This window comes from Mustela nivalis (genome assembly GCF_964662115.1).
Source record: "Mustela nivalis genome assembly, chromosome: 17".
Lineage (NCBI taxonomy): Eukaryota > Metazoa > Chordata > Mammalia > Carnivora > Mustelidae > Mustela > Mustela nivalis.
In genome coordinates, this window is record NC_139036.1 from 57,334,980 (window position 1) to 57,361,942 (window position 26,963).

A 26,963-nucleotide genomic window follows, 5' to 3' on the forward strand; every position below is an offset into this window, starting at 1 on the left:
GATGTTTTTCTACTTTTTACGCATACACCTAGCCGGCTCGCTCATGCCCTCTTCATTCGTTCAACACTTAGGAAACATGGCACAGTCTTTGAGCCTGTGAATGTCAGGGTGAGTGAGACACACAGCTCATCTGTCCCCAAAGGTCTAGACTCGCGTGTTCAGAGGCTGAACACTGAGGCAGGGGCTGGGGGCCCCTCCGTTCCACCCTCCTGCCTCGCCAACGCAGGCCTCGCCAACGCAGGGCCACAGCCCACTGTGAGCAAGTTCAAGGGAACTGGGATGCCCTCTGGGATAAAGGCAGGGGCTCAGGGCCCAGAGTGAGGCGTAGAGGGGGTTGGGTGGCCTGTGTGGGCCTGACAGAGTGGTGGTGCCTCAGCCGGGAACAGAGAAGACTGGACAGCCTCTGGGCCTCAGCTCCATTTTCCGGGCAAATGGGGGGCTGGGAGGGCCTGGGCAGTGCTTCAGAGGCTCCCCTGGAGGCCTGGGGGGCGGGGCGGGCTGTAGGCAGGCTGCCTGCCCTCCCCACTTTTTGGAACCTGGAGCTCTTGCTTACCCTGGAGCTCAGCTTCCTTCAGAGGGAAAGAGGGTCTGGGGCCAGCCCCAGGGACAGCCTCAGGCAGGGTGATGGGTTGTGCTGGGAGCCGGGGAAGTGGGGCGCGGGGGCAAATTGAGACGGCCAGCCCGGTCGCTCCCCCTGGTTAATGTGCACCCACCTCACTGGGTGAGCTCAGGCCGGTTGGTTTGTGGGGGGCAGTGCCCGCCTGCTGGGCCCTGCCTGCTCCTGACACCCAGGGCAAGTCCAGGCCCAGCACCTTCCATGCTGGTGGCTCTGACCTGTCCCTCCTGGGAGGAGCCACCGCCTGGGACCTGCGATGGACACCTGGGCCTCAGGAGGAAGGTGACTCCCCCTCCCCCGGGGCTGTCATACAAGTGTCCAGAGGGGTGCCCCCAGCGTGGATGGCTTCACCGAGTCCTGTCTCCTACCCAGGGTCCTGCCCTCCCTTCTCACCTGTGTTTTCCTCCTCATCACACAAGACTGTGTCAGCAAGACCTGGGGCCACTTGGCCGCCCCATTGTTAATGCAGGTCTCCTGGCCACATCCCCACCCAGGACAGGCCCAGGCCTGCCCCATGCGGCCAGCCCACTGCCCCCTGCCAGGAGTCCAAATACACCTGTTTGCCTTTGGGCCTCTGCCTGGGATGGAAGATCTCCTGACCCTGCCCACCTCTCCCCAACTCTCACCTTCCTCCCCCTGCAAGTGTGGGTCCCGGAGTGGGGGTGGGGTGGAGAGCCAGCCCCAGCCTCGGCTCTGCAGGGGGGCCTGGCCTGTTTGCTCCAGGTGGGGGGGGGCAGAGTGGGGCGCGGTGTGGTGGGGGTCCTCCAGACATGGAAAGTGATTTGGGGGTGCCGGGGGGGGGCAGCCTCTCCCGTGGAACAGGGATGTACTGAGGCGGGGACTGGGAGGCTCCCAAGGTCTGGGCTTCTGCCCATCCCCCCATCACATTCCTGGCTGGGGGGGACACTTGGAGGGAGGAGGGCGGAAAAGGTGGCCTGTCCGAAGGCTGGAGGCTGCCTCCTTGCTTTCGGAAGGCGCTGTCCCCAGACTCAAGCATGAAGTGGTTTCCGGGGGCTTCTCAGCTCAAAGGTGGTGGGGGGGTCAGAGGACACGAGGAGTCTGCTTGGAGAGCTTGGGTCATGGGGGCAAAGTCACAAAGAAATAGGACCACTCACTAGACGTGGGCGGCTGGGGGTGGGGCGTTCTGCAAAATGTGAATGGGGTCTGCGGTTAGCGGGGTCACCCATCTGCCGCCTCCGTTTGCGGGCTTACAGGGGAGTGTCCTTATTCGAAGGAAATAGACGCCCGTGTATTTAGTGCTACGGGCATCAGGTCAGCAACTTACCGGGAAATGGTGTGAAATCTATTTAGATTGGGATTACATTGAATTTATAAATAAATATAAGGTAAATGAACACCTTTGTTAAAAAGCCACCGGCTGAGGGCCAGAGCATGGTGGATGAGAGGGATAAGCGGCAGGTGCGAGCTTTCTCCACACGCCCTGATGCTGCGGGCTGAGTGCGCACACGCCAAGCCCAGGGGCCCAGCCCCTTCAGAAAAGCTTCCCCGTGGGGCGCCTCGGTGGCTCAGGGGGTTAAAGCCTCTGCCTTCTGCTCAGGTCATGATCCCAGGGTCCTGGGATCGAGCTCCGCTTCGGGCTCTCTGCTCAGCAGGGAGCCTGCTTCCCCCTCTCTCTCTGCCTGCCTCTCTGCCTACTTGGGATCTCAGTCTGTCAAATAAATAAATAAAATCTTAAAAAAAAAAGAGCCTCCCCACCGCTTTCGCTACACATTGGAAGCATGTGGGGACCCTTAAAAATGCTAATGTCCAGTCCCCACCCCACCCCACCCCCCTTTGGCCAGAGCTGGAGGCTGACCCTGGGGGTCCCTGGAAAAGGCCTCTGCTGGGCACTGTAGAGAGGAAGGCTGGTGGGTGGTGGGGAGGGGAGGGAGGAGTCGCGGGGGGCGGTGAAGTGAGTCTCAGCGGAGGGCCGACCTCCTCAGCCTGCTGTGGGCGGGGGATGGGCTGGCTTTGGGCTCGGGAAGGCCCCACGCCGCTGGCCCAGCAGTGTGCGTGCCCTCCTGAAATATTTGGAATAATTAGCAAGTGAAAGCTGCAAGTTAGCCCTGGGAATGCCAGGTTGGCCTCACGCCAGACTTGAGAGAAGGGAAAGAAAGGGGCTTCGGGAGGAAGGGGTCCGTGGAGGCTGGGCAGGGCTGTGCGAGACAGTGCCCATTTGTGCCCCATGTGGGGAAGGGGGCTGGGTGGAGAAGTGGGCGCCAGACAAAGCTGGGGTGTTGGGAGGGAAAGGTGCCGCTGTATGTCACCCCCACATACATTTCTGTCCCTTGGTTTCCCCCTCAGGACCCTGGTCCCTCCCGGAGCGCACCTGCTGGTGTGAGCCAGTGGGGAAGCCGGGGCCGGGCACCTCGACTTCCCCAGTGGCCTTCCCTCTCCTCCAGCCTGCCCTGGGCCTGGGAGGGAAGGCGCAAGGCTTGGTGAGCACGCGCCAGGCTGGGGCTCTCTGGCTTCACACCCTGTCCCTCCAGGAGAGGACCGAGGGAGGGTGGTGCTGGAGACAGGCCTGGGCCGGGGCCGCACACTCAAGACAGGCGAGCCCGGGCAGGCCCTGGCGGTCAGGGACACGTGAGCGGGGCCCTGGGCGGGCTCGGCCCCTGCGAGTCCCCAGGACCAGGGAGGGGGCTGTGTCTCCTTTGTCGCCCACTCCCTCGGGCTGAGGGTGCCATTCGCCCCATTGTGCGGATGGAGGTGCTGAGGCCCCAGGCTGGGGGGGGGGGACCCCAGGGGGCTGCCTCTCAAGCCCCCTTCTCCCTGGGGACACGGAGGTCATGGGGAGTTCATCGGAAGGGGCCTCCTGAGGTCTTGGGCGCCCCCCACCGTCCTCCCAGCCGCTCCCCCTCTAGCAGCGAAGACAACCACCTCCTTCCTCCCACACTGGCCCTAAAGTTGCAAGCAGGTCCATTTTCAGATTTTTAAACATTTTATTTTTAAAAACGTGTTTATTGTAAATAACTTTCCATGAAAAAGGTTAAATTGCCCCACAGGGCAGGAGGGTGGCTGCGGTTTGGGGACGGAGGGGCTCCGGGCAGAGGGAGACTCGCCCCCCAGCAAGCACAGGCGAGGACGCCCGCCATCCCCGCCTTCCTGGTCCCAGAGGTTCTAGCAAGCTCTGCATCCCTCCCTGTTAAGCCTCGGCTATCGCTACACTCACTACATTAGTCTGTCTGTCCTCTGCTGCCCCTGCCCCCAACCCCCCAGAAGCCCAACTCCCCGCTGCGCTCTGCCTCAGGTCAGGCTCAAAGATTAGGGATTTAGGCTCCCTGCCCCAGCTCCAGGGATGCGGCCAGGAGAAGACCCCAGGGGCCTTAGAAAACCTCCTTGCCCTCCGGGCTCCCCGACCCCATTCTGCGTGGGCCCTCTGCCCCCTCCCCCCAGCCCCACCCCGCCCCCACCCTTCCCCAGCCCCAGGGAGGCTTTGCAGGGAAAGGCCTCCAGGGGGTTAATTTGCTGTCACCTAATTAGCATTTGTTGTACCTGGGAACTTTCTCTGGATAGAGACCTGGGGAGGACAGCGGGAGAGGGAGAGGCGTCGAAGCTGAGGTGCCCTGGGGCGGGCCCTGTACTGTTGCTCCCCAGCTTGCCCAGGGCCCCTCCAGGTGCAGCTCCCACAGGGCAGGGTCCTGAGCCCTTTGCCGGGGACTGGCGAGAGGAGGAGCCATGAAACACTGTGTGTATGGGGGGGGGTGAGGGGGGGCCGGGGAGGCAGCAATTCTGGACCTGGGCCCCCCCCCGTCCCCCGTTCTCAGCCTCCGGGGCCGGAATCTGAGGGCAGCCCAGGCTGGGGGCCGTGGGGCCTCGTGGGGCCAGCCTCGGGAGACCTGGCCCAGCCCCCGCCTGGGCGGTAGGGTGTCCCCAGGGGCCTGTGCTGGGGGGCAGTCTGGGCCCTGACCTGGGCACTGTCCGGAGGTGGGGCGGGGCCCGGCCTCTTACAAGAAGGCGCCCACGCTGGCCCAGTCCTGCAGGTCGGCCGCCAGGGTGGCGTCCCCGGCCTCGAAGAGGGGCTCCGGGGGCAGGCAGCCACTGCCACTCTCGTCCCAGGGGTGCTGCAGGAAGGACGTGGCCAGGAAGGTCTCGTCGAAGTCCAGGCTGTCGGCGGCCTGCTCCCCCGGAGGCCCCCAGGTGGCGGGGCAGTCGATGTGGCGGCCGTGGACGGTGAGATCCACGTCCCCGTGCGAGGCGGGGCTCAGCGGCGGGCTCAGCTCCAAGGCCTCCAGCGCGCCCAGCTCGCCGCCCAGGGCGCCGGCCTCGAAGATCGCCTCCCAGTCAAAGTTGCCTTTGAGGGGCTCCAGCTCGCCCTGCTCCTCCTGGGTCAGCAGCAGGGTGCTGGGGGCCCGCGGGACCTTGGCCACCCGCTTGGGCAGCGGCTGTTTGCGCTTATGGCCGAGCCTGCCCTCGCCCGCCCCCCAGCCCGCCTCCCCGGTGGCCTCCTCGAACTCCCGCAGCAGCTGCTGGGCCTCGGTGTTGACGGTCAGCGGCCCGGCCCACGGGGCGGCGCGGGGCTCCTGCGAGGCCTGGCGGGCAAAGGCCGGGTGGATGTGGACGGGGGGCAGCCGCCGCTTCTTGAAGGCCCCGCTGAGCAGCCGCTCGGCGTACTGGGGGTCGATGCGCCAGAAGCCCCCCTTGCCCGGCTCGTCCTTCTCCCGGGGTACTTTGATGAAGCACTTGTTCAGGGAGAGGTTGTGGCGGATGGAATTCTGGGCGCGGGGGGAGAGGAGAGAAAGAGGTCGCTGGGTGAGTGGGAAGGGCCGGCGATGGGGGGCAACGGGCGCTCCTGGCCACACGGGAGGAGGGACGGCCGCAGCGCTCTGACCAGTGACTCTGGGACACCAGCCACTGGGCACCGGGAGCCGGGAGTGCTGTCGGGGCTTTTGTTCCCTGTTGCCGGGATATCTGCCTGCTCAGTCATCCGAGCCCTGAGCCGCGGGGTGGCTCGCCGCGCCACCCCACCCTGCCCTCCCTCCCTTACCCCACCGCTTGCGGCCTCTGGCCAAAGGCCTCAGCTCCCCCAGGGCCTGGACGGCCATCTCACTCAGCCTGGGCCTGGCGGGCCCTCTCTGTTTGTGCAGTGAGTGGGTGGGTTGAGGCAGGGGTGCGGGGAACGGGGCTAGCCGGGGTGTGAGGGTGTGTGCTCCTAGCGTATAGGGATGAAGTGCGGGGGCACCTGATGACTTTTCCTTGTTGTTGAGCCGGCTACCTGCCAGCCCGGGCCCTCGCCCGCATGGCCCCCTCCTCCCACCCAGGCTCCGAGGCCACAGTTGATGATTACCCAGCCTAGAGGCCCTGAACTCCACAGGTTTCGGGGAGGGTGGGGCCTGGGGGTGTCTCTGCTTTCTCACTGAGGGTACAAATGGCGCTTGCCCCAGAGTCAGGGCCCACACAAATGTGGAAGAGTCTGGGACTGCCATTTTTGCGGTCTGCTCCCTGCGGGTGCCCCGGGAAAAAGTCCGGATGTTCTGGGGCCTCCGTCCCTAAGTAGCCCCTGATTCTGATGGCGGCAGACTCGCGTCTGCATGGCCTCAGATCACCATCCTGCCTTGTTCATTCCTGGGTGCATCGTCTTGTCCAACCCATGCTGGCGGACAGGGTTTTAGAGCCCAGAAGGCAGGGTGGGTGGGAGGGTCGCGCCCCCTGGCAAGGCTGGGATGTTTACATGGAGGCTCGCTCTGTGCCAGGTTCCGGAGACTTGGAACACGAAGCCAGTGCGGCAGGGAGAGCCCCTGTGGAAAGCACCTGGCTCAGGTAATTGTCCCCCCAGGGAGGCTGACTGAGAAGAGGGGGAGGACAGGAGGCAGGAAACTGGGGAGGAGTTGGGGTGGGGGGCTGGGGCAGCAGCTTTACTTTAGGAAGGCCCCATAGCCCCTCTGCTGGGACACAGCTGGCCTTCACACCCCACTGCCTCTCCCCAGCCCCAACCTCCACCAGCCCACTGAAACAAGACAGGATGCAGAGCCTGGCAGGGGCGATGCTCCAGCATCCGATTCTGAGCCGGGCCTTGACAAGTGACCTTCGGCGGGGCGGTGTCTAGGAACTCGAGGACTTGGGACAAAAATGTGTCCCTTAGTCCATCATCCTCTTAGGGGACCATGTGCACACACAGTCTGGCCCTGGCCTCTGGGCTGGGTCTACTGGATGAGTGACAGGTGCTTCCCTCATGAATTTCGGGGTCTGCATCCTTTCTAAAGCCCTTTAAATATCCTCCCTCTCCTCCCTTTTTGATGTCAAAGGAGGGACAGTTTTAATCCCTAGGCTCCCTTGAGGTCCTTCCTCGATGGCCTTCTTCCCCTGGGCCCTGGCTGCACCAAGCCTACTTGGCGTGCGGACCTGGAACCTGAGTCCAGTCCACCCAGGCATGGGGAGGGAGGAGGGGAGCGGGGAGGGAGCGGCCGCCACCCGCGCCTCCCCTACCTGCCAGGTGGGATCAGCGTGGCGGAAGTAGCAGAAGTTGTCCGTGATCCACTTGTAGATGGCCGACAGGGTGATCTTGGTGGCCTTGCTGGCCTGCATGGCCATGCAGATGAGCGTGGCGTAAGAGTAAGGTGGCTTCACATTCGGGTTGGTGGCGTAGTCCACGTCGTCGGGGGGCGGGGCTTGCAACCCCGGGGGCGCGCTCCGCGACGTGCACGACGACGTGGGCTTACCAGGAGTGTGCGGCTGCCCCAGGCAGGCTGGATCCGCCGCCAGGGGGGACCCCGGCGCGGCCGAGCCTGGCACCTGGTGGTAGCCGTGGGGGTCGGTGCCCCCCGGCGGCAGGGCGGGGGCCTTGGCGTTGAGAATGGAGAATTCCTGCAGCCACTGCAGGCTGGTCAGGCTGTCATCCAGGGCGTCGGGCTCCTCCAGACCGCCCTCGGGCCCGGCCTCCTCCGCCGCCCCTGCACCCGAGAGGCGTAGCCAGCTCTCCGCCATGTCTGCGGGGACTCTCCGAGGGGGCGGTCAACATCCACGGGCTGAGCCGGGGGTAGCGCGCCGCGCTCTCTAGCTCTCTGACTCCCGCGGCTCCAGTTACAGGGCCTCCCGGACGCGCGCTTCCATCCCGCGGCGACCAGGGGGTCGTCTCCTCCGAATATGAATGCGGTATCTGCTGGGGAGGACCACAGCGGGAGCTGAACGCTCTCCCCCACCCCCGAGGGGAGCGTGTGTGCGAGGCGGAGGCTCCCCGAAAATCGTCCCCGCTGCTGGGGAGGATCTGTTCTGGCCGAGGTCTGGGAGGCAGAAGCAGTGCCGGGTGGGGGTCCGACCCCCCACTGGGCCCGTCTCTCCTTTCTCTCCGAGGTTTTAGAAGAGACTTTGGTAGCCAAAGGAGGGGACAGCGAAGGGGCCTCTGAGGCTATCACCTTCTCCTCCAGAGTAGGAAATCAGCCCCCCTCCCCTCAACAAGTGGAAATGGGGCGAGGGAGTCCGGGAGGGCAGTATCACCGGGCGGGGGACGGGGAGGTCGTCTGGTCTTTGAAAAGAGGTATTAGGATGGGGGATAATAGGGAAGGAAGGAAACAGGATAGGAGTTACAGGGGGGCGAGAAGTAAGTGTCCCCCAAACTCAGATGTCATTCCCGGGTCCACCACTTCCATCGAGGGCGGATGGGAGAGCGGGCTGGCACGGACACTCTCCGTCCCGCGGCCACTGCCGTCTCAGTCCCTTACCTGGCTCAAAGCGCAGCCCGGACCAAAGGAAGGTTCTGGAAGAAGTTCCTTTCACCCCCCGCGGCTCTCTGTTCCCAGCTCGAGGGCCCCGCCAGCGCCTCTTGTCGCCCCCCCAGCTCGACGGCGCCTCTCTGAGCGCCGGTGGCCCCCGGACAGGCATTAAGTAGCCGCTGCAAAGGCTTCTTCTGCTGTCATGGCGACGCTCCGCCCCCGTAAACAGCTTCCGCTGCTCCTATTGGTCAGCACGTTTCCAAGGAGACCGCGGGCTCTGGCCACTCTCTCGGGCGGTAACTCTCCTGGAACTCGCTCCTTCTGCCGCCCTCTCCCGCGCCACCCAGCCCCCTACCCGCCACCGCGTCCCGGGTCCGCGCATTCCCGCCCGAGCGCCCCGCGCAGGGCTCGGAGAGGCGCGCGGCTCCCGCCCGAGGCGCAGGGCACGCCCGCGAGCCGTTTGCCCCCGGTCCCGGCTGCTCCGGGGCGGCCCAGACTGGGAGCGGGTTCGGGCTCGGCCACCGTGTGCTTGGAGTTTCCTTTCCTCTCCTCTGGGCTCACGTTCCTCTGCCCTTTCCCACCCTCCCGACCCCGAGCGTCGTCTCGGTGCCCGCAGGCAGGCCCGACTCTCCGATGCCACCTGCCGCTCGGGTCCGCCGCCCGGGCTGCACCGATCCCAGACGCCCCGAGGCGGGTAGGGTTTCCCGGTAAGCGGCTCCTTCCCCAGCCCTGTACTCAGCAAGGCTCCCGGAAGCTGACTTTCCAGAGGCTTCTGCGGAAGCGCTCTCCCTCCTTTTCAGATAGCGGAGGAAACTGAGCGGGTGAGTGAAACTCAGAGAAGCCACGGACTCGCCGAATTCTCTTCGCAGGGTCATTTGCCCCGTTAGTGTCACCAACTTTTTAAGTGGCAGGGACTAGGGGTGGGGGGACACCAGGGGCGTCCCTTCCGCCACCAGCTTTCGGGCTCTTCAATTATTGAGGAGCTGCAGTGGCAGAAGTTATCCAGTTCAAGGGTGAGGGTAGGGTGAGGGCCTCTGCCCAGAAGCAGGAGGGCAGGGTGGGAAGCCTGTGCCCTCCCCCCCCACCCGGGGGGGCACGTCAACTCCCGCCCCCCACCCGGGACCATGGCTTTCCCGACCCCCTGTCCTCCCCCCCCCCCGCACTTCTAGATTCTCTTGAGTAAAAATATTTGAGCACTGGACAAAGTCAGAGACTTTCACAAACACGCCAAGGGCACAATTAACAGCTCTCCTTCCCTTGTAAACAGTTTTATTCGTTTTTAAGAATCATGCAGCAGTCCGTAAATATCGCATCCTTGATGTCCCCACTGTAGCGTGCCCACGAGTGTACTCCAGCAAGTGAGGGGTACACGGATGGCACAAGCAGGACACACACACGCACGGGCACACACCAGGTGTGCAGGTCCTAAAGCGAAGTGATCAACCAGCATGCCAGTGTCAGGCGGGCAGGACGCGACTCTCCCCGGGTGAGACGGCTCAAAGTGTGTGGGTCTGTGCCCAGGAGATGCCCCAGCGTGGGCATAAATTCTGTGGGTGGAACTGGGTGAGGAAGGAAAAAAGGCCAGGATGGCCACACCACCTGGAGGCCAGCGGAGAGCCCAGACCTCGGGCTGGAGTTGGTGGGAGGAGCCACAGGCCTCCAGGTGGTCTGCGCCCTGGAGTGAAGAGCCAGGCCCCAGCCCCTTCTGTCTGGGTCAGCTGCTCGGGACACGACGGTCTCCGGGTGATGCAGTGGGGCAGTAGGGTTGGCAGCTATTCCCTGACGGGGCTGACTAACGACCAGCAACTTTGGGTGGGATATTTCTGCTTGCCGAAGAGCCGAATAAGAACAAAGAGGGGAAGGAGGGGGGAGAGAGAGAGAGATGGAGGATTGGTCTGAGGAACAGGAGTGAAAGGGCCATTTCTAACCCAGGCATGTCTTGATTACGGAACCAAGGCCTTGAAGAATCTTCGTGAGCCTCCTGCTGGGGGGAGGGCCCAGCATGTGCTGTGAGGAAGGACACAGGCAGGCCCTCCTCGGAAGAGGGTGATAATGGGTTCCTCTCAGGGTTCCTGGCCACCGTGGCCACTGTTTACCTGCCTCTCCTTCACCTCAGGTAACACCACACGGTGACTACACAACCTGCCAGGAGAGGCGGGGAGGCTGTGTACCACCGCCCCAGGCTAAGGTACGCTCCCCATTCCCTGGGGCTTAAACTTCAAGGAAATCAGGAAGTGGGGTTATTGCTCCAATCGCAAACACAAAAGGGGCTGGAGGAATGTTGGGGGAAAGAAAAGACAAGGGCCTGAAGCAGCAGAGTCCCTCGCAGGACCTCACAGGGAGAGGGGGACAGGGATTCAGGACCGAAGCTTTGATTCCGGCGGCGTGGTTGATGTCATGTCTGTCAGGGCAACAGGCCTTCCCCCAACCAGGGCAGGACCTGAGGCATAACCACAAGGCCTGACAGTCCCCGGGCACTGGGCTCTCTTTGGGGTGTTGGAAGCAGCCCTGAAAAACTCCTTCAGGGTAACGACTCCAAATATGAAGACAGGCTGTCACGACAGGCAGAGCCCAAGGCCCTGCGGCGTCTCGGCCTCACAAGTGGCTGTACAGGTCTGAATTGGCTTCCCGAGCTCACGCTCTGCTAGGAGGCCACCTTTTCCCAAAGCCAGTCAACAACACATCTGTCCAAGAACCAGCTAGAACCCACTGGCAACACTGGTGCTGAGGAAGGAGTAAGTCCCAACAGCTTACAGCCCGGCCTTGCTGTTTCTGACTTCTGTCTACGCGCCTTACATGGGGCCCTGGAGGGGTCCGGGGCACACAGCTTGAACAGTATCTCTGAATCTCTAAAGAGCCTGGGGAAGGACTACCTGCCCCGCCCCAGGCTCAGCGGATCTGGAAGGCAGGGGAGGAAACAGGGAAGGAAACCCCGCGGGACAGGGAGGCCTGTCCATCACCTCCCCATCACCGCTAGCCTCAGCTCGGCGGTGGCTCCAGCACTTCCTTTTGGACTCCTGGGCACCAGTGTGGGGCCACGGTGCCACCCCCCCTCAGCCTATTTCTTCAACTATTAGCATGAAGGGGCGAGGACAGGGACAACAGGTGTAGGATGCCACCTGACGGGGTACAGCGAGGAAATGTGAAACTATAGGACAGCTAACACAGTGCCTGGCACATAGAACGGGCCAAAAATGTGGGTTTTTTTGGGAAAAGTCACCTTAAGATGGCATCCCAGGCCTTCATAAACGCACCTGACCATAAACGGCCCTCCTCAGGGGGATTCACGTACCTGGGGGATTGTCAGATCCAAGGCCACCTCCCTAAGCAGACAGACACACCAGGCACGGGACACAAGCTCTGTGACCAGAAGCAAAACTATTTTCTCAACCAACCTTTTGGTTGCCACCGTTTCTCGTCCTTGACAAAGGAGCTCCTAACGCTTTTTGAGGGAAACTCGGCTTTGAGTGCAAAATGGCTTTCCCTTCTCCCAGGAGCCATCTCCAGCTCCACCCTCAAATGGAGGGTTCAAATTGCTTATGATGTTTTAGAGACCAGAAAATGCCAGACGGGTGTCTGTAATGAAGCTGCCAAAACTCTAGGTCCTGTCGGTGTGCCCCGAAGGAGAGAAAGATGGGAAACAAGCAGCCTGTGGACCTCGGCTCCCCCGGAAGATCCAGATCGGGGGGAGACGTTCCAGAGAGTCTCTGCAAAGGGTCTCCTGAGCTGCAGTTCGTTGAGAGGCTCCAGCCCACAAGGAGAGGGGAGGCTTCCAGATCATTCTGGGAGGGGAAGGGGCATGGTTATGGGGACCGGGCGAACCTCCATGTCCAGCTTTCATCTGGATGCAGTGTTCGTGCTCTCGCGGAGGACACGCAGGAGGCCAGCAGCCCAGTGAGGCCGGGATGGAAGGTGGGGCAGGAGGGAGCCCAGGTGCCCGGGCTGGGGCTCTCAGACGGCCAAGGGACCCCACACGCAGGGCCTGTCCTCGGGGTCCTCCAGGCTGCTGGATGATAAGCGCCGACGCTGAGTGTTCCGACGACTGACAATGTTGTCATCGGCCTGCCAGGTGCCTGGAGAGGAGAGAGGGGAGGGTATAGGAGCCGGTCTCTGGCCAGGTCCAGATGGCCTCTCCAGCACGATGGCCCAGGAGTGCCCAGGAGTTCGGCACGGAGGTGGGCAGCACGCGTGTCATCTGAAACTCCCATGTGTGTGCCCCAGCGAGGGAGAGAGAACTGGGCGTGGTGGGCGTGCCAGGGCGCAGGGGACAGCTCCTGTCCTAACGGGCTAGGTACGGCCAGGCCCCCGTGGAGACCGCTGACAGAGAGGAACGTGCAGGGATCTCTTGTTCTGCAGACTTGCCCTGCCATCTACTTCTGTGTCTTTATTTGTCCGAAGTGTGCCTGTGTGTTATGGTGGAGAGGAGAAAGAAACCAGGTCTAGCGGAGGTTTTCGCAGGAAGCAGTGGCGGGGGTGGGAGAGCACGTTAATGCGGTCCGAGTCGTGTTAGTGTTTGTTGTGGGGGCTGGGCTGGGGCAGGAAGGGGCTGGTGGCCCAGCAGAGCGCCGGGGACAGAAGGCCATGGGGGAGCTGGTGCGATGGCTCCAGCATCCCTCCTGCCCCAGGCAGCCTGCCGAGGTCACCACCAACCCTAGGAGACGCCAGCCCGCGGGCCCTGGGATCCCTGGGGCCCCCTAGGCAGCACCCGCTAAACTTCTCATCCTCCCCCAAATCTGCCGCAGCTCCTGTACGCTGAGCACCGGCTGCCGGGGCCAGAAGCCCACCCTTGTCTCCCCGTCTCCGGCGCTCGGATGTCCCTTGTCTCCCCGTCTCCGGCGCTCGGATGTAATCCCTCACGGCCTCCTGCTTGTCTGCTTGTGGTCAGAAAACCTGGGCTTCCCTCCCGGGTCCTTCCTGCCTGGCTGCACGCTCCTGGGCAGCTCACTTCACTGGGAGGCTTGCTTCTCCCACCCGTCACGTGGGGGCTGCGGGCTCATCTGGCGGGACCGACTCGCAGGGGCGCACTCAACCGCCGGCCCCCACGCTCTCTTCAGACCCTCCCCTCTCCCAGGGTCTCCCCTCAGCTGTCCTCTGGACGCAAACAAACTCATCCAATCCCGCCAGGACAGCACGAACCTCCCTGAGAGGCAGAGCCCCTGGGTGAAGATCTGACTGCCCGGGGCCCCACGCCTGCCACCTCCCCCTCCCCGCAGCCCTCCGGAGCTGCACCTGCCGCGGCCCGCCTTCACAAGGCCCCCCAGCCTGGGGAGGCACGCGTGCTCCACGGTGCCCCCTAACCTGTCCCGCCGCCACCGTGCACATCTCACACTGCAAGGGAACCGGGAACCCTGCCCTCCTCTGGAGCCGGCCTGGCCTCTTGGAAGATTCTAGTGGGGGACGGACCCGGATGCCCGGGTGCACGGTGGTGGGCAGGCCCAGATCTCACTGTGCTCATGTTTCAGGGGGCTGTGCTCCAATGTCTGGGGCCAGCCTCACGGAGCAGCCAGCCCAAGACTCCCTAATGGTCCGAACACTAGGATTAAGTAGGTATAAACTGCTTATTTCCCCTAAGGGTCCTGGAGTGATCATCCATCCTAAGGCTCTAACATCAGCCTGTGAAGGTGGGCCCCCGGGGAAGAGAAGCGGGTGACACAGAAAATTCTTAATCCAGATGGAATTTGGAGATTTCTCTTCCCTGGAGTCTGGGACATGGGTCAGAAGTGCTTTCCCCTCTAAGGGTGGCGCTCGCAAGCATGACGAGATGAAGAGAAGGCAAGGCTGTCCTTTAGCTTAGGAACCCCCAGATTTTAGTATATGTGCTGCCGAAGCGAGCACTCTTAGGAACCCCCAGAATGCAATGAGTTTTTCGTCCACTTAGAGAATTCGGTAGATCTCATACCTAGTCCTCAATGTTTATGGGGCAGGACTCCGGCACGGCGGCTGTTCAGTGGGAGAGACCAAAAGCAAACGGTGAACAAGAGAGAAGACACACAGGCACGCACACATCACCATCCACGCCGCCGCCAGCCAGGGCGCCACAGGACGCCGGACCGGCAGGCCGTCCTGACTCTGAATTCACGGGAGTCCTTGCTCCCAGCTCCACCGCTCTAGGGTCCTTAGCAGGGTCAAAACCCGCTCCTTCTGGAATAGCCTCAAGACTCAGAGCTCTAGTATCTGCTCTACCTGGCTTCTTGATCGACTCGGTGGTGAGGGGGAGGTTGCACCGCGATAACGAGGTCCCCCCCTGCCCCGCAAGGGGTCTGATGAGCCCCCAGTAAAACCCTGCGACCGCTCTCCTGCCGCTCCACCGGGCCCTCCAGCCAGACCCTGGAGCTTGGCACTGAAAATCCTTCTTGGAGACAGCAAGGGGCTTTCCCTTAGGGCCCATCTAGAGGAGAGACAGGAGAGTAGAGAGACCTCTAGAGGTAGATTTGGGGAGCATACTTAGGGGGGGTTGCCCACCCCCTTTTCCTGCCTCTACCAAGCCACGGACGAGACATGAGCGCTAGAATAGTTTGATGGTCTCAAAGAGTTTCCAGTGGAAAGAGAAACCGAGTTCAGATTTTCCCTTCGTGTCTAGGACACGTAAGCTTTCCTAGCAGCATCTCCGTCTCAGGTCACAAGGCCCGAAGAGAGGAGTGAACTGAATTTCAGGTTTCTGTAGGTGTTGCTGTTTCCTTGGGGACCTCCACTCCTGCACAATGAGGTCATTTAAAAATATATTTCTAATCCCACCAAAAAACCCTAATGATTTTTTCTTTTTTTTCCCCCACCACATACGCTACCCAGAACCTGTTCACAGACTTATCACTGGTCCCCTGGCCACTGTCTCACCACCTGTGTGATATTCCTTCCAATTCCCCAGAACCACATCTACTCAGCCTGGCTTCACAGTTCTAACCTGCTCACCACCTGCACCTGTCCACGTCAACTTTCTCCCTCTGAGACCTTCTAGAACAATCTCAGATCATGCCACCCCCTTGGTCTCGGGGCCCAAGAAGGCTCAGAAGCTTCTTAGGGGAAGAAGGGCTGGCGGGACACGGGTACCCTCTCAGTGACACTCCCACGAGTGTGATGTGAGTGGTGAGGATGGGGACCCCCGTGGTCTTTGTCACCAGCTGGGTCTCCCAGCAGAGCGCGCGTGAGCGTGGGGAGGGTGCGTGTGGCACAGAGACGAGCATGAGATGCTCCCCGCAGCTCGGCCTCTCCTCGGCCCTCCATGAAGGGAGCGGCGCCACTTGGAGAAGGAAACAGACTCAAGCGGAGACCAAGTGCCTGAGAAGCCGTCCTGACGGCCGCACAGCCTGCAGCCGGCCCGGCCTGCGGGCGTCCCAGGCACAGGGCGGAAGTGTGGACTGGGAGCTGAGCAGGGAGCTGAGCCTATTTATTCCACGGGACTCACACAAGTGGACACGCCTGCTGTCCACCCAACGGATGCTTCCCGGGAGTTCCCCAGCCCGCTGCAGCAGTGTGACGCCAAGAGCAGAACCAGGGAAACAGTTCACCAAGAGAGCAGACGTGCCTTTGCCCGGAAGACACCTCAAGTGCTTCCACCCAAGTCGCTCTCCCGACAGGCCTCACGGGCATTTGGTTGCACGACTGGCCTGAACAGTGAACCGAGTTTCACCTCAGCCCACTGGCCCCTGACAGCACCGTAAGGAACCCCAAGGGTTCTTTCCTCTTCCCGCAAGCAATCCCGTAGGTGGAATAAATATCAACAAGCAGCTGGCCGAGGGGGTCGGGAGGAGGAGGAAGCAGAAGGAACAAGCTCCACTGCCCCAGCATGGTTGGCTCGAACAGTTCCCAGCAGCTCCCTCTGCCACAACTGGGAGGGGGGGGCTTGCCCTTCGGGGTGGGGGTGGGGGACAGGAGCCTAGCCACCGGCTATAGAGTGGCCACAGACCCAGGGCAGAGAGGACAGAGATGTCATCTTCCCCGGCTTGTGACATGGGATGCCCATTCAAATCCTCCTCACGATGCTCGCCACAGAAGTGTCCCCATGTTCTGTGGACGTGCAGGGATTAATAGATCCTTGCAAATACTCTTTTTCGGAGAATCTATCGAATGCAGGCCCTTGCCAGTTAGGACTGGAGACACAAGCAGGAGCCTCTGGGAGGTGCGTGCGCCCAGCAAGCGTGGTGTGGGACACAGCGTGGCCGGGGGGGCGGGGACAGTGCTGGCGCGGTGAACATGAACTTCCACACGAAGTCTACGTAACAGAAATGAGCTTCAAAAGAAACAAACCAGACAGACAGATTTACGTTTGGCAAAAAGACGTGAAAAACAAACGGACAGACGGAAGCGAGGTGAGGAGTGGGAAGGCAGGAAGTGACGTGTGCCCGGGCCCCACGGCTCCAGTCCAGGCCTGACTGGGCCACGCTCCCTCCTCCACCGGCAGGCGGGAGAGGCAGGAGGACGGACATGGCATCTTTTGGCCTCATGGAGCGTGAGGAGTCCTGGGCAGTGTCTTCAGGACGTGCTAAATAGAAAACAACTGGAGAGAGGCCTTTGAAAGGCGGGAGAAAGCATCTTCTGGGAATTACGGCTTCCCGGCCACCAGTCTGCGTGGGGCCAGGCGCGTGAGGCCTGGCGTCCCTCACAGGCTGACGGACAGCGGCCGCCATAGGAGGCTGGGCCGCTCCAACGCCTCTAGCCGTTTCGCTGAGCGAGTAAAGCACTGGACCCGTGATGTGATGTGGCTGTCCTAAAGCTCAAGTAAGTCTTCATTTCAGGGGATGGTGACAAGATTACAGACACCACCGTGTGGAGGGCGGTCTCTGCTGTGAGACCAGGAGGGCGGTTTTGACCTAGTCCGCCTGGGTAAGGCATGGCTTCCGAGAAGTGGTTCGTGGAGCCCTTGACCGAGCACACGGACTAGAAGGACGTGAGTACTCGGTGATAAGCACGGCTCCTGCGCTAGAGGCACCCCAGGTTCAGCTTAGCATCAGAAGGGACAAGGGGGACGCTGACAGTCCTGACCAAATTCAAAGTTAGGGCTCCAGGGAGCAGAGTCACCCTTGACCCCTGACCTTTCTTTTGCGAGTCTATTAAGTACAAGGCGACTGGTGACCCACAGCTCCCTGGCTCAGAAAGCCATGTGCTAATTAAAACCACATCGGCCTTCAAATCCCTCCCTGCTCCTAACTAGACACATTCCTTCCGAGGAGCTAGGGGATCGGATCCCCTTTTCAAGGGCTTAGGCTATCTTTCAAGACCTTCTCAGAGAGGCAGGGGTCTGCCTCAAACTTCCTCTTGATGAGAATAAGACCAGGCCACCTGCCGTGGGACCCCCAGGATCGGGGTGGAGGGCGGCACGGTCGGGCCAATTTGGAAGGAGAAGGGGCTTTCCTGCTGTCTTCCTGTCCCAAGAGTCGTGCTCAGAGCAGGGTTTGCTCTCTGCACAAAGTTCAAGGACTCTCCCGAGGCTGCCTCACTTCCTTCCTGCATCTGGCTCCAGCACCGGAGCACAGCCCAGGCCTTCTTGCAGGAAGGGCAGGGCAGGGAGGTGGGTGTCCCAGGGTGAGAGCCGGGGAGCGAGCAGGGGAGCGTCTCCCACCAAGTTCATGTTCAGCAGACTGCCACTCACCGGGTAAGCAGACCTCAGGGCACAGCTTATTGTCCAGTGCTTTCACGCTGGCGATGCCAAAGTCATTGTTATTGTCACACTCCATACCTAGAAATGCGCATGTCCTCTGGCCTGTAACGGAGTTAACGCAGTTAGAGAGGGGCTGGCTATATTTTTTCTCTGCTCTGCTGTCCTTAAAAAAAAAAAAAAAAATCTTAAGGATGGAGACAAAAAAAAAAATCAAATCATATGTTAAAAAAAAGACAGTAATTAAGTGGGTAGAGGGTGGACGATAAAGGAATCAGTTGTGTGGGCCTGTGATTTTGCCCTGTCCTGCCCTGTCTCCTGCTCTGGGCCCTGGGAGGGCTGAGGGATGTGGGCTCCACAGAGAGCCGCACGGGGCGCAGAGAGAGGCTGTCCCTGTCCTGCCGGCATCTGCAGGGGCCTGTCGGGTGTTTGCGACCACAAGGCTCTGTAAAACGATAAATATGTAAAACAAAAACTTAAAGTCTCAGGTTCCATAATTTTGCGTATTAGTCAGGATCACTACATTCACAAGACCGTGTTTTGTTTTCTGAGGAAACGTACTTTGTTACTTTGAGTATGTTTCAAGGGTCTGAGCAGAAACCTACAGACGTGTAAAGGGAAGAGGAAGGTTTCAGATTTTTTTCCTAGCTCTCCCATGCCTCCGGTTTTCTCTTGGTGGAACGGAGAGGAAAAATCATAAATCCGTCGTGTGGGCTACGGAATGTCAGGCAGAAACTGCCCGCCACTCTGCATTTTTCAGAAGCGACCATTCTGGGGGGGGGGGGAGTGATCACAGAGGGTGACTAGGGAACCTCGAGCACTGAAGGCATCCCCTGAGTCCATGAGGGGCCCGATCCTGTCTTGGGCTGGCGTGCAAGTGTGGCAGAGGCACAGTCTTGGTGGCCAGGCCCTCCTTCAGGGCGACGGGGTCAGGCGAGAGTGGTCAGGCCAGCATGCACACCTCTGAACTCCCCAAGCAACGGCCAGCTAAAGCAGAAGCAGCTAGGATGACAAGTGCATCCGGGCTGGGGTCCGAGTCTGCTTTGGAGGTGCCCTTCTGCGGGAGGCCCCTCAGAGCAGCACAGGGCAGAGCTGCGGGCTCCTGGGTAGCGGGGGATTCCCAGGTGGATTCTCCCAGCCCCGCCGCCTCTTCCCACTTCTTTGCTCTGTAGATGGTTCCCTCTCTCCCAGACTTCCTGGACACAAAACGCTTCCATCTGAAGGTGTAACAGAGGCCTGAGTTACAGTGAAGAAAGTCGTTCTGACAGCTTACAAATACTTGTCTGCGCCGAGCCTCGGGCGTTGGACTTTCTCACACCTTCTCAGTGCCCCCTGGCCCCAAAGGTCCTAACCCTCTGCTACCAAGACGTCTCGGCAGCCCCTTTGCTAAAGCAAAACCAAACCAACTGCCTGGCAGGCCTTTCTTCTGAGTGGAACAAAGTGTTCGGCTGCTGCTAACATCAGGGCCTCCGGAGCAGCTCTGCGGGCCTCGGCTGGAAAGCGGAAGCGAGGAGGAAGGTGAGGGGGTGCCCCAGGAGCTGCCGAACCCCGTCTACGCAAATACAGAGCTCCCCGCAGGCCTTCTACAGCGGCTGCGTCCTGACATCCCTGGTGCTGAGGCCTTGAAAGAGCCAAGAAGACCACTGCGGTCTTCAAATCCCCTGCCCGCCCTGCTAGTCCATCAAGAAGACAAGCTTTCCCCAACGGCCACAAAACCGAGTAGAGCCACCGAGTCATACCAGGGCCCCTCTCTGTACTCTTTAAAGAACACCCAGGAAAGAAATCGAGTAAGAGGGAGCAAGAGACCAGGTCTTTTACCATCTTCCTGTGTGGGCGATCCGTCCTCTTCCTCTATAACATCATTGCCCTAGGACAGAAGGAAGGCGCTATGAGTCTATAAAAGCAGGAAAATGGACATATTGATCAGCTGAAAACGGAAGTAACTGGCCTCATGGTATCACTTCAGCGTCTTCGTCCAGAGCGTTCAGTCCCTTCTGTGTTTGAGAAGCCTAGGGGGCCTGGCAGAGGCGGAGTTTGCTTGGGGAGGCACCGGTCTGCCGGCAGGGACCAGGACTGAGGCCCGTTACTGCTGTACCAAGGGGATGTCAGGGGTGACCTTCGGAAGAGTTCAGCTCATACCGTCTCTTGAAGGTGGACATAAACATTGCCAAATGACAGACTATCAGAAAGACTGTAAAACTTCCAGAAATTCCTCGGACCCCAAACCCTATCCAGAGACTCCCATGACAGCATCGGGCTCAAGGTAAGTTCTAGTGCCCTCACTGCGACCGGGGCTTCCTGAACACCTCCGCCGGGCCGTTCTGTGGCGAAATGTAATCCTGTCCCCTCCACCTGTCATGGGGCTCCTGGGTGAGTTTACAGTTTATTTATTTTCTAGTCATCTCTACACCAGCGTGGGGCTCGAACTTACAACCCTGAGACCAAGCATTGCATGTTCCACTGACTCAGCCAGTCGGGCACCCCTGGGTGAGGATATAGAGCTGGTGGAAAGGGGCTGAGGGAGGCTAAGACCAGGTCACTGGGGTCTTCACGTCTTCCAGTGCCAGGCGGTGCCTGCGACACACTCTGTATGAGCACTCAGTGAACGAAGGACGGACACATCCTCAGGTCCAGGGTCTGGACGGGAAGCGCTCCCTCTAGGACGCACCCCACGCCTGCTACATGGCGACCAGTGCACTGTGCTAAGGGACAGTCCATGGACCAAGGTGTGTGGCTGCTCTCCCCTCTACGCCACAGCCCAGCCCGAAGTGAGCCAAACACGCTGCCTCGGGAGGCTGCTTCCGGAACGGCCCCCAGCCCATCGCATCCCCCGCCAGCGCCAACGGTCCCTCTGATGGGGGGAGCCCTGCCGCCCGCCGCCGGCCGTACCTCTGCGTCGAGCTCTTCGGCGGCGAGGCCGACAAAGTTGCTGTCCGGAGACGCCCCCGGCATCACCTGCCGAAGAGCAAACCAGAAATCAAGGCCCAGACAGCCCTGCTCTCCTACCCAGCCCGCAGGGCAGCAACCCCCAACCGGGTCCTCGGGACAGAAGTGGCACCCGAGGGAAGAGTCAGACGTGAGGAGTCTGAGTCAGCGGCCCCAGCTCGTTCTCCACGGCACCCCCTTCCGAGCGCGGCCGGGGCCTGGCAGGAATCCCTCGCAGGCCCCGGGCTGAGCTAGTCCGGACGCGTGTGCAGCGCGCTGAGCAACAGAGACACTGCCCGTGCTCCCCCCTTACCTCTCCTTCTTCCGAGGGGGCCCTGCTGGAGGCCTGGGGCGAAGGGAGAGCCTCGCCGTCTTCCTCAGTGCCAGGGGCGACGTAGGAGCCGGACATGGAGGAGACCGTGTCAGTGCTGATCTGGGAGTGCTGGCTCTGGGAGGACACCATGGACATGACCGACTGGGCCAGGCTGCTGCTGGCAGGGTCTGTGCAGACGGGCGGAAGGAAGGAGCCGGGAGGTCAGGCATGGCTTCTGGGAGCGGCTTCCCCGTGCTCACGCAGAGGGGACTCTAGTGGCCTCGCCAGGCCCTCACTGACTGAGCACTAGGCTTCAGGCCTTCCGAGGCTCACACTTTGGAGCCGGGGGCAAGGATCTGCTTGTCCCTGACTCAGTCTTCAAGGAGCCTGTGACAGCAAGCCCAGGGGTAAGAGGAGTCCCCCTTCCCCCCACCCCCCCGTCAGCGGAAGCCCTGGGCTCTGGGAGGGGCCTGGCTTTCGTGCAGCCTAGGTGTCATCCTGCCAGCCCCAAGTCCCTCTGGAGGGGCTGTGACGAGCACCGAGGACGGGGCTGCAGAAGAATGTGCAGTCGCTCCCGCTCCCTCGTGTACCTTCCGGGGAGGAGATGGTGGAAGAGAGCGGCGTCCCTGTGCAAGACGACTGGTCAACAGCTCCCGAGGATGACAGCGTGAGATTCTCGCTTTCTGGGGTTACCCCGCATTCCTGGAGGGACACAGAGGAAGGGGGTGAGGGCCAGGCCCCGGGGAAGGAGGGGGACACCGGGAGGGCCTAGGGCCCCAGCGTCAGGAGGCTGTGTGCAGAGCACAGGCGGTTTCTCTTTCGTCCTCACTCCCCCGGCCCTGGGCTGGAAGGGCTGCCTCCCAGGGGAGGTGCCAGCCTCAGTCAGCACATCCTGCCGGAGGCTCAGCATCTGCTCGGGCCATACAAAAGCTGGAGCTCAGGTGACACAGGTCACCCAGCAGCTGTGACACGGGAACACCCCGGGTTTCCCGGGATTAGAAACCGCTTTCCTTCTGAAGGAGAACACAAAACCAGCAGAGGCCTCACTGCCTGCGAGGCGGCCCCACTTGGATATGGGGTTGGTTCCAGCTCTACTGACCTCACAGAAATACCGCCTTTGCACCCCCCCCCAAGCCCCTCCTGACACCCAGCTAGCAGCCACCTGTGCCAAAACCCCCACCCTGTCCTGGGCAGATGGGGATTCTGTTCCTACCCCCTTTCTCCAAGAGTTCTGTGGTTTGGGTTTTTTTTTTTTTATTTTAAAGTAGGCTCCACACCCAACGTGGGGCTCAAACTCGACCCTGAGATCAAGCACTAGAAGTTCCACCACTTAGCCAGCTGGCGCCCCAGGGAGCTCTGCTTTCATCGGAGCTCAGACACTGTGTCCTGCCCGAGTCAGGGAGTTCTCCGGAGGGCTCAGCTGCTCTCTGGGGGCCCGGTCTGCAACGGCATCAGAGGGGCCTTCGTGGGCCATGCTCCCACACACCCCTGGCCTGCCCAGTGCCCCAGCTTCGGCTCTGGGCCTTTGCACAGACTGCCCCACCCCCTGGACTGCTTCTCTCGCCTTCCTCTGGGAGTCCTAAAATGCCAAGATCCAGCTCACATGCTACTCTGCCAGCACAGATCCCTGGGCTTCTCCACTTAACAAGATCTCGTGTGTCTCTGCCACAGACCACGCTGTCCCTGCCTCATGGGGGGTGGGTGTTCTCTCTAGAGCGAAGATTCATTCATTCAGGGGTCCCTGGGTGGCTCAGTCGGTAAGGGGTCCGACTCTTGGTTTCAGCTCAGGTCATGATCTCCTGGGTTGTGGGAGGGGAGCCGTGTCAGGGGCCACACTCAGCGGAGTCTGCTGGAGATTCTCTCCCTCTGCTCCTCCCCCTACTGGGGTGCACACACCTGCTCTCTCTCTCACAAGTAAATGAATAATTCTGTTTTTTTAAAGAGTTGATTTATTCATTTGGCAGAGAGAGAGATCACAAATAGGCAGAGAGGCAGGCAGAGAGAGGGGGAAGCAGGCTCCCCACTGAGCAGAGAGCCCGATGTGGGGCTCGATCCCAGGACTCTGGGATCATGCCCTGAGCCGAAGGCAGAGGCTTTAACCCACTGAGCCACCCAGGCGCCCCAGTAAATAACTCTTTAAAGAAAAAGCATCATTCACCTACCCAACAAATACATACTGAACAACCATATGCTAGACCCAGTGCTGTAACCTGTGCGCCTGCCCTGCCCCCAACTAGCCCTCGAGCACCCAGAGTCGGGGCCCACCTGATCACATTCGCCCGTCGCAGTTTACCTCGCTCATGGCCGTCCAGACAGCAGGTGTCTCAAGCCTGCTAAACAGAGCCTGCGGGGCTCGCGGGCAGTACCCCGCACTGGGCTCCCGGCGCACTTCTGCCGGGCTCCGCTGCCGCCATCCTGTCCCTGCAACCCGCTTTCCTCAGACATTTGCACACTCACTCTCTCACCTCCTTCCGCCTCTGTCCACAGACGACCCTTTAAAGACAGGAACCCCCACCTCTAGCCTGGAGCTCCCTCTCTCTCCTGACTCAAGGACCCACAGCCAGTTTTTACTGCCCTGGGGTCCATCCCAACCCCAATATCAAGACTGTCGGCGCCACAAGGGCCAGGACTTCTGTCGTCTGCTTACTGCTACTGTTCTCAGCGTACAGAACAGTGCCTGGCACGCGACACAGGCTCGATCTACGCTGAAAGGATGAATGGAAGGAAACCTTGGCTGCTGTCTCGAAGAAAGTTCCGAGGTGCCTGGGAGTGAATGAAAGCAGATGGACCTGGAGAGGCAGGCGGGACGGAAGTACCTGCCGTCCAGCGTCCAAGAAACAGAGACCGGGATTACCTCTTCCAGATGCTGCACGGACGGCCGCTGGGAGAGCTGCGTCTCTGACTCACTGCAGGAGTGCTCGTCCTCCTCCTCATGCAACACAGAAGAATTCTGGGAAACAGACCTGCGGAAGTCCGGGGAGAGGAGCCTCTGAACCCGGCATCCGGGTAAAGAACAGAACTGGCCGCACCTGTTAGCCAGACTCCACAGGAAGAAGGGGGCCCAGAGGAAAGGGGAGGGGACGAATGGAGCAGGGGAGGCGGAACCCAGGTCTTAAGAAGGAGGAAAAGTTTGGAAAGAGCCCTGGGGAGGGACTGAGAGCTCTTCTGGGTGTCAGAAAATCTCCATTTTACATTTAACTCCTTCAATAACTTGTGTCCAAACCAGGGAAAAACCAGTGACATTTTCAGGGTCTTGATGTTCTTTTTAAAAAGATTTTATTTATTAATTTGACAGAGAGAGACACAGCAAGAGAGGGAACACAAGCAGGGGTGGTGGCAGAGGGAGAAGCAGGCTTCCTGCCAAGCAGGGAGTCCAGTGCGGGGCTGGATCCCAGGATCCTGGGATCAAGACCTGAGCTGAAGGCAGACGCTTAGTGACTGAGCCACCCAGGTGCCCCTAGGGTCTCAATATTTTTATCTATAATACACGCTCCTTAACTCTGCCACAGAAAGTTTCTCATGACTTGTGCCTGTTGGTTTTTAATGGGTTTAAATGCTGTTGGGTTTAAATGCTTAAGAGTATAGGTGCAGATCACAAGTTTCCTTCCGTCTTTAGACTAAACGATGCTCCCCACAGGCCTCAATGATCCTAGGGATGTCCTCTTCCCTAGACCCCCATACCCCCCACCAAAAACACAGGAGATTTGCCTGTCTGGGTTCTACTAAGTACCCACATGCCACCTTATTTCCACCTGAGTGTTAGCCCCAGGTCTTCCATGAAATGAAAAGCTCTGAGAACAGCCCAGAGGGTCCGCACTGGCCGGGGGACCCAGTACTGAGCAGGGGAAGACGAGTGAAAGCGTGTCACCAGGGACCCCAGGGGCAGCGCGTCACCAGGGACCCCAGAGGCAGCACTGTCGAGCACCAACCACTCACTTGGAAAGATTCTTTTTGAGCTTGATTCCTTGGCTGCTGCAGTCAGACAGGCGGTCGAGCGGGGAGCGCGTCCTGACGGGGGGCAGATGGCCCTCGCTGCCGTAGGCAGGCAGCATTCCCGACAGGTGGCCGTCTCCTAGCACGTGAAGGGCAGGGGCTGCTGGGGACGGGGTGAGGGGCCCATTGAGGGCTTCCAGAAGAGACACCACTTCATAACCTGGTGGAATGTTCTCGGAGGACTAGGGGAATCAGAGACAGGTTGAAAAATTAATTAAGTGCTCTTTGTTTTACGGCAGGATCGTGTTCCTTGCTCTACACTGAAAAAATGTTTTCTTTTACATCTGGTCTGGCAAGCGGAGCATTTGTAGAAGAGGCCAAAGAAGGAGAAAATGTCAAAGAAACACCTATTCCCAGATTCTGCTTACAGATGGACTTCTTAGTAGTGTTTGTTTTTTGATTGTAATGGAAATATATGTTCATTACAGGATAAACCCATGAAGATAAAAAAGAAGGGGGAGGGAAGGAAGATTCAATAATCAAATCGCCCAAAGTACAACTTTCAGTACCATTCTGGTACACTTTCTTCCAACCTTTTTCTCTGTGTGGTTTACAAAGCTACACTCTGTAAATAACAATTTTATATCCCCTATATGTCAGAAAACATAAATATTTCCCTTCACAGAGTCCATATTTCCTAACTCTTCTACTGGTGCTACTGGGGATTTTGCTGTGTCCAACATTCCCTCCTGTAAACCACATTTGAAGAACATCCTTGTGCACAAATCTTTATCTTTTTTGAAGATTCGATTGGCTTTATTAAGCAATTTGTGAATCAGGGAGCATCCATCCAGCAAAAGAGAGGTGCTCCCACAAAACCCTTTTTTTCCGGATTGTGTTCTTGATATTAAATTCTTAGGTCTTTGATTATCAGATATAAGTATTCTTAAGGCTCTTGATACTTACAGCTACTCTGTTTTGTTTCTTCAACGACCCTTCCAGCCACACTCCTATAAGCAGTACAGAGAACCTATTTTAACTGCTTTTCCACCAGCATGAAGTCTCTCTCCCTTTTTAAAAAGATTTTATTTATTTATTTTAATGGTTTTCTTTTCTTTCTTTCTTTTTTTTCTTAAAGATTTTATTTATTTCTTTGACAGAGAAAGAGAGAGAGAAAGAGAGAGAGCACGAGCAGGGGGAGCACCTAGCAGAGGCGGAAGCAGGCTCCAGGCTGAGCAGGGAGCCGGATGCGGGACTCGATCCCAGGACCCTGGGATCATGACCTGAGTCAAAGGCAGAGGCTCAGCCCACGGAGCCACCCAGGTGCGCATGCCATCTATCCATCCGTCCATTCATCTGTCTAAGAGAGAGCACACAGAAGTGCCCTTGTGGGGCAAGTGAGTGGCGGCGGGGGGGCGGGGGAGAAGGAGAATCTGAAGCCAACCCCTTCCTCACTCAGCACTGAGCCCAATGGGGCCTCTATGTCAGGACCCCAAGATCCTGACCTGAGCCAAAGACTTAAGGGACTGTGACTGCGCCACCCAGATGCCCCCCACCCCCACTGCCATGGAGTCTCTTTGAAAAAGCTTTCGAATCTGAAAGGTGAAAAATGGTATCTCATTTTAATTCATATATTGAAGATTTTTAATATGGCTAACTAAAGAATAAGATATTTAACCAGCTAAGCATCCTCTTCTGAGGATTTTTTTTATAATCTTAATTTTTTTCCCCACTCCTGAGAATCTTAAATAATATCCTTTGTCCATTTATTTTCTGTTTGATTCATAGGAGCCACGGCAAAGATATTAGGCTTCTCTCTGCTATAAACGTTGTGAAGACATTTTTTTTCTTTAAATGATTCATGGTTTGCCTTTTCATTTTAATCCTTTTTACACATCTGAACTTTTAATATTTTTATGTGGTAAAATCTACACT

General features: G+C 59.4%; 2 protein-coding genes and 1 long non-coding RNA gene across 8 annotated transcripts in view; 1 reads left to right on the top strand and 2 right to left on the bottom strand.

Moving 5' to 3' along the window:
* Positions 1-3,538: 3,538 nt before the first annotated feature.
* Positions 3,539-8,411, bottom strand: FOXJ1 (forkhead box J1). Of its 2 annotated transcripts, none has more exons than XM_082705248.1 (3): positions 8,275-8,411; positions 7,043-7,712; positions 3,539-5,331 (listed from the first exon to the last, which is right to left on the bottom strand). In XM_082705248.1, the coding sequence occupies exons 2-3, from the start codon at positions 7,538-7,540 to the stop codon at positions 4,564-4,566; spliced, it is 1,266 nt and encodes a 421-aa protein (XP_082561374.1). In that variant the 5' UTR covers positions 7,541-7,712; positions 8,275-8,411; the 3' UTR covers positions 3,539-4,563. The 2 variants fall into 2 exon arrangements, with proteins under 2 accessions (XP_082561374.1, XP_082561375.1); XM_082705249.1 differs by having other exon boundaries at positions 7,043-7,715; positions 8,275-8,408.
* A 1,106-nt stretch (positions 8,412-9,517) lies between these two features.
* Positions 9,518-26,963, bottom strand: part of RNF157 (ring finger protein 157) — an 80,569-nt gene continuing 63,123 nt past the window's right edge. The window contains exons 12-20 of one of the 5 annotated variants that reach the window (XR_014304445.1): positions 25,032-25,270; positions 23,950-24,058; positions 21,686-21,797; positions 21,096-21,283; positions 20,747-20,812; positions 19,676-19,724; positions 17,852-17,962; positions 9,940-12,338; positions 9,518-9,864 (exon numbers count right to left, since the gene is read on the bottom strand). Coding sequence is in view for 4 of the 5 variants with exons in the window: in XM_082705227.1 (XP_082561353.1) it covers positions 12,217-12,338; positions 17,852-17,962; positions 19,676-19,724; positions 20,747-20,812; positions 21,096-21,283; positions 21,686-21,797; positions 23,950-24,058; positions 25,032-25,270 (996 nt within the window). In the remaining variant the exon portion in view is untranslated. Of the gene's footprint in view, positions 12,339-14,164; positions 14,206-17,851; positions 17,963-19,675; positions 19,725-20,746; positions 20,813-21,095; positions 21,284-21,685; positions 21,798-23,949; positions 24,059-25,031; positions 25,271-26,963 lie in introns of all 5 variants that reach the window. The other 4 variants (XM_082705228.1, XM_082705227.1, XM_082705230.1 and 1 more) reach the window with 4 other exon arrangements.
* Positions 21,671-25,714, top strand: LOC309850826. The gene is made up of 2 exons (XR_014304453.1): positions 21,671-21,762; positions 25,328-25,714. It is a non-coding gene; the product is annotated as an uncharacterized lncRNA (long non-coding RNA).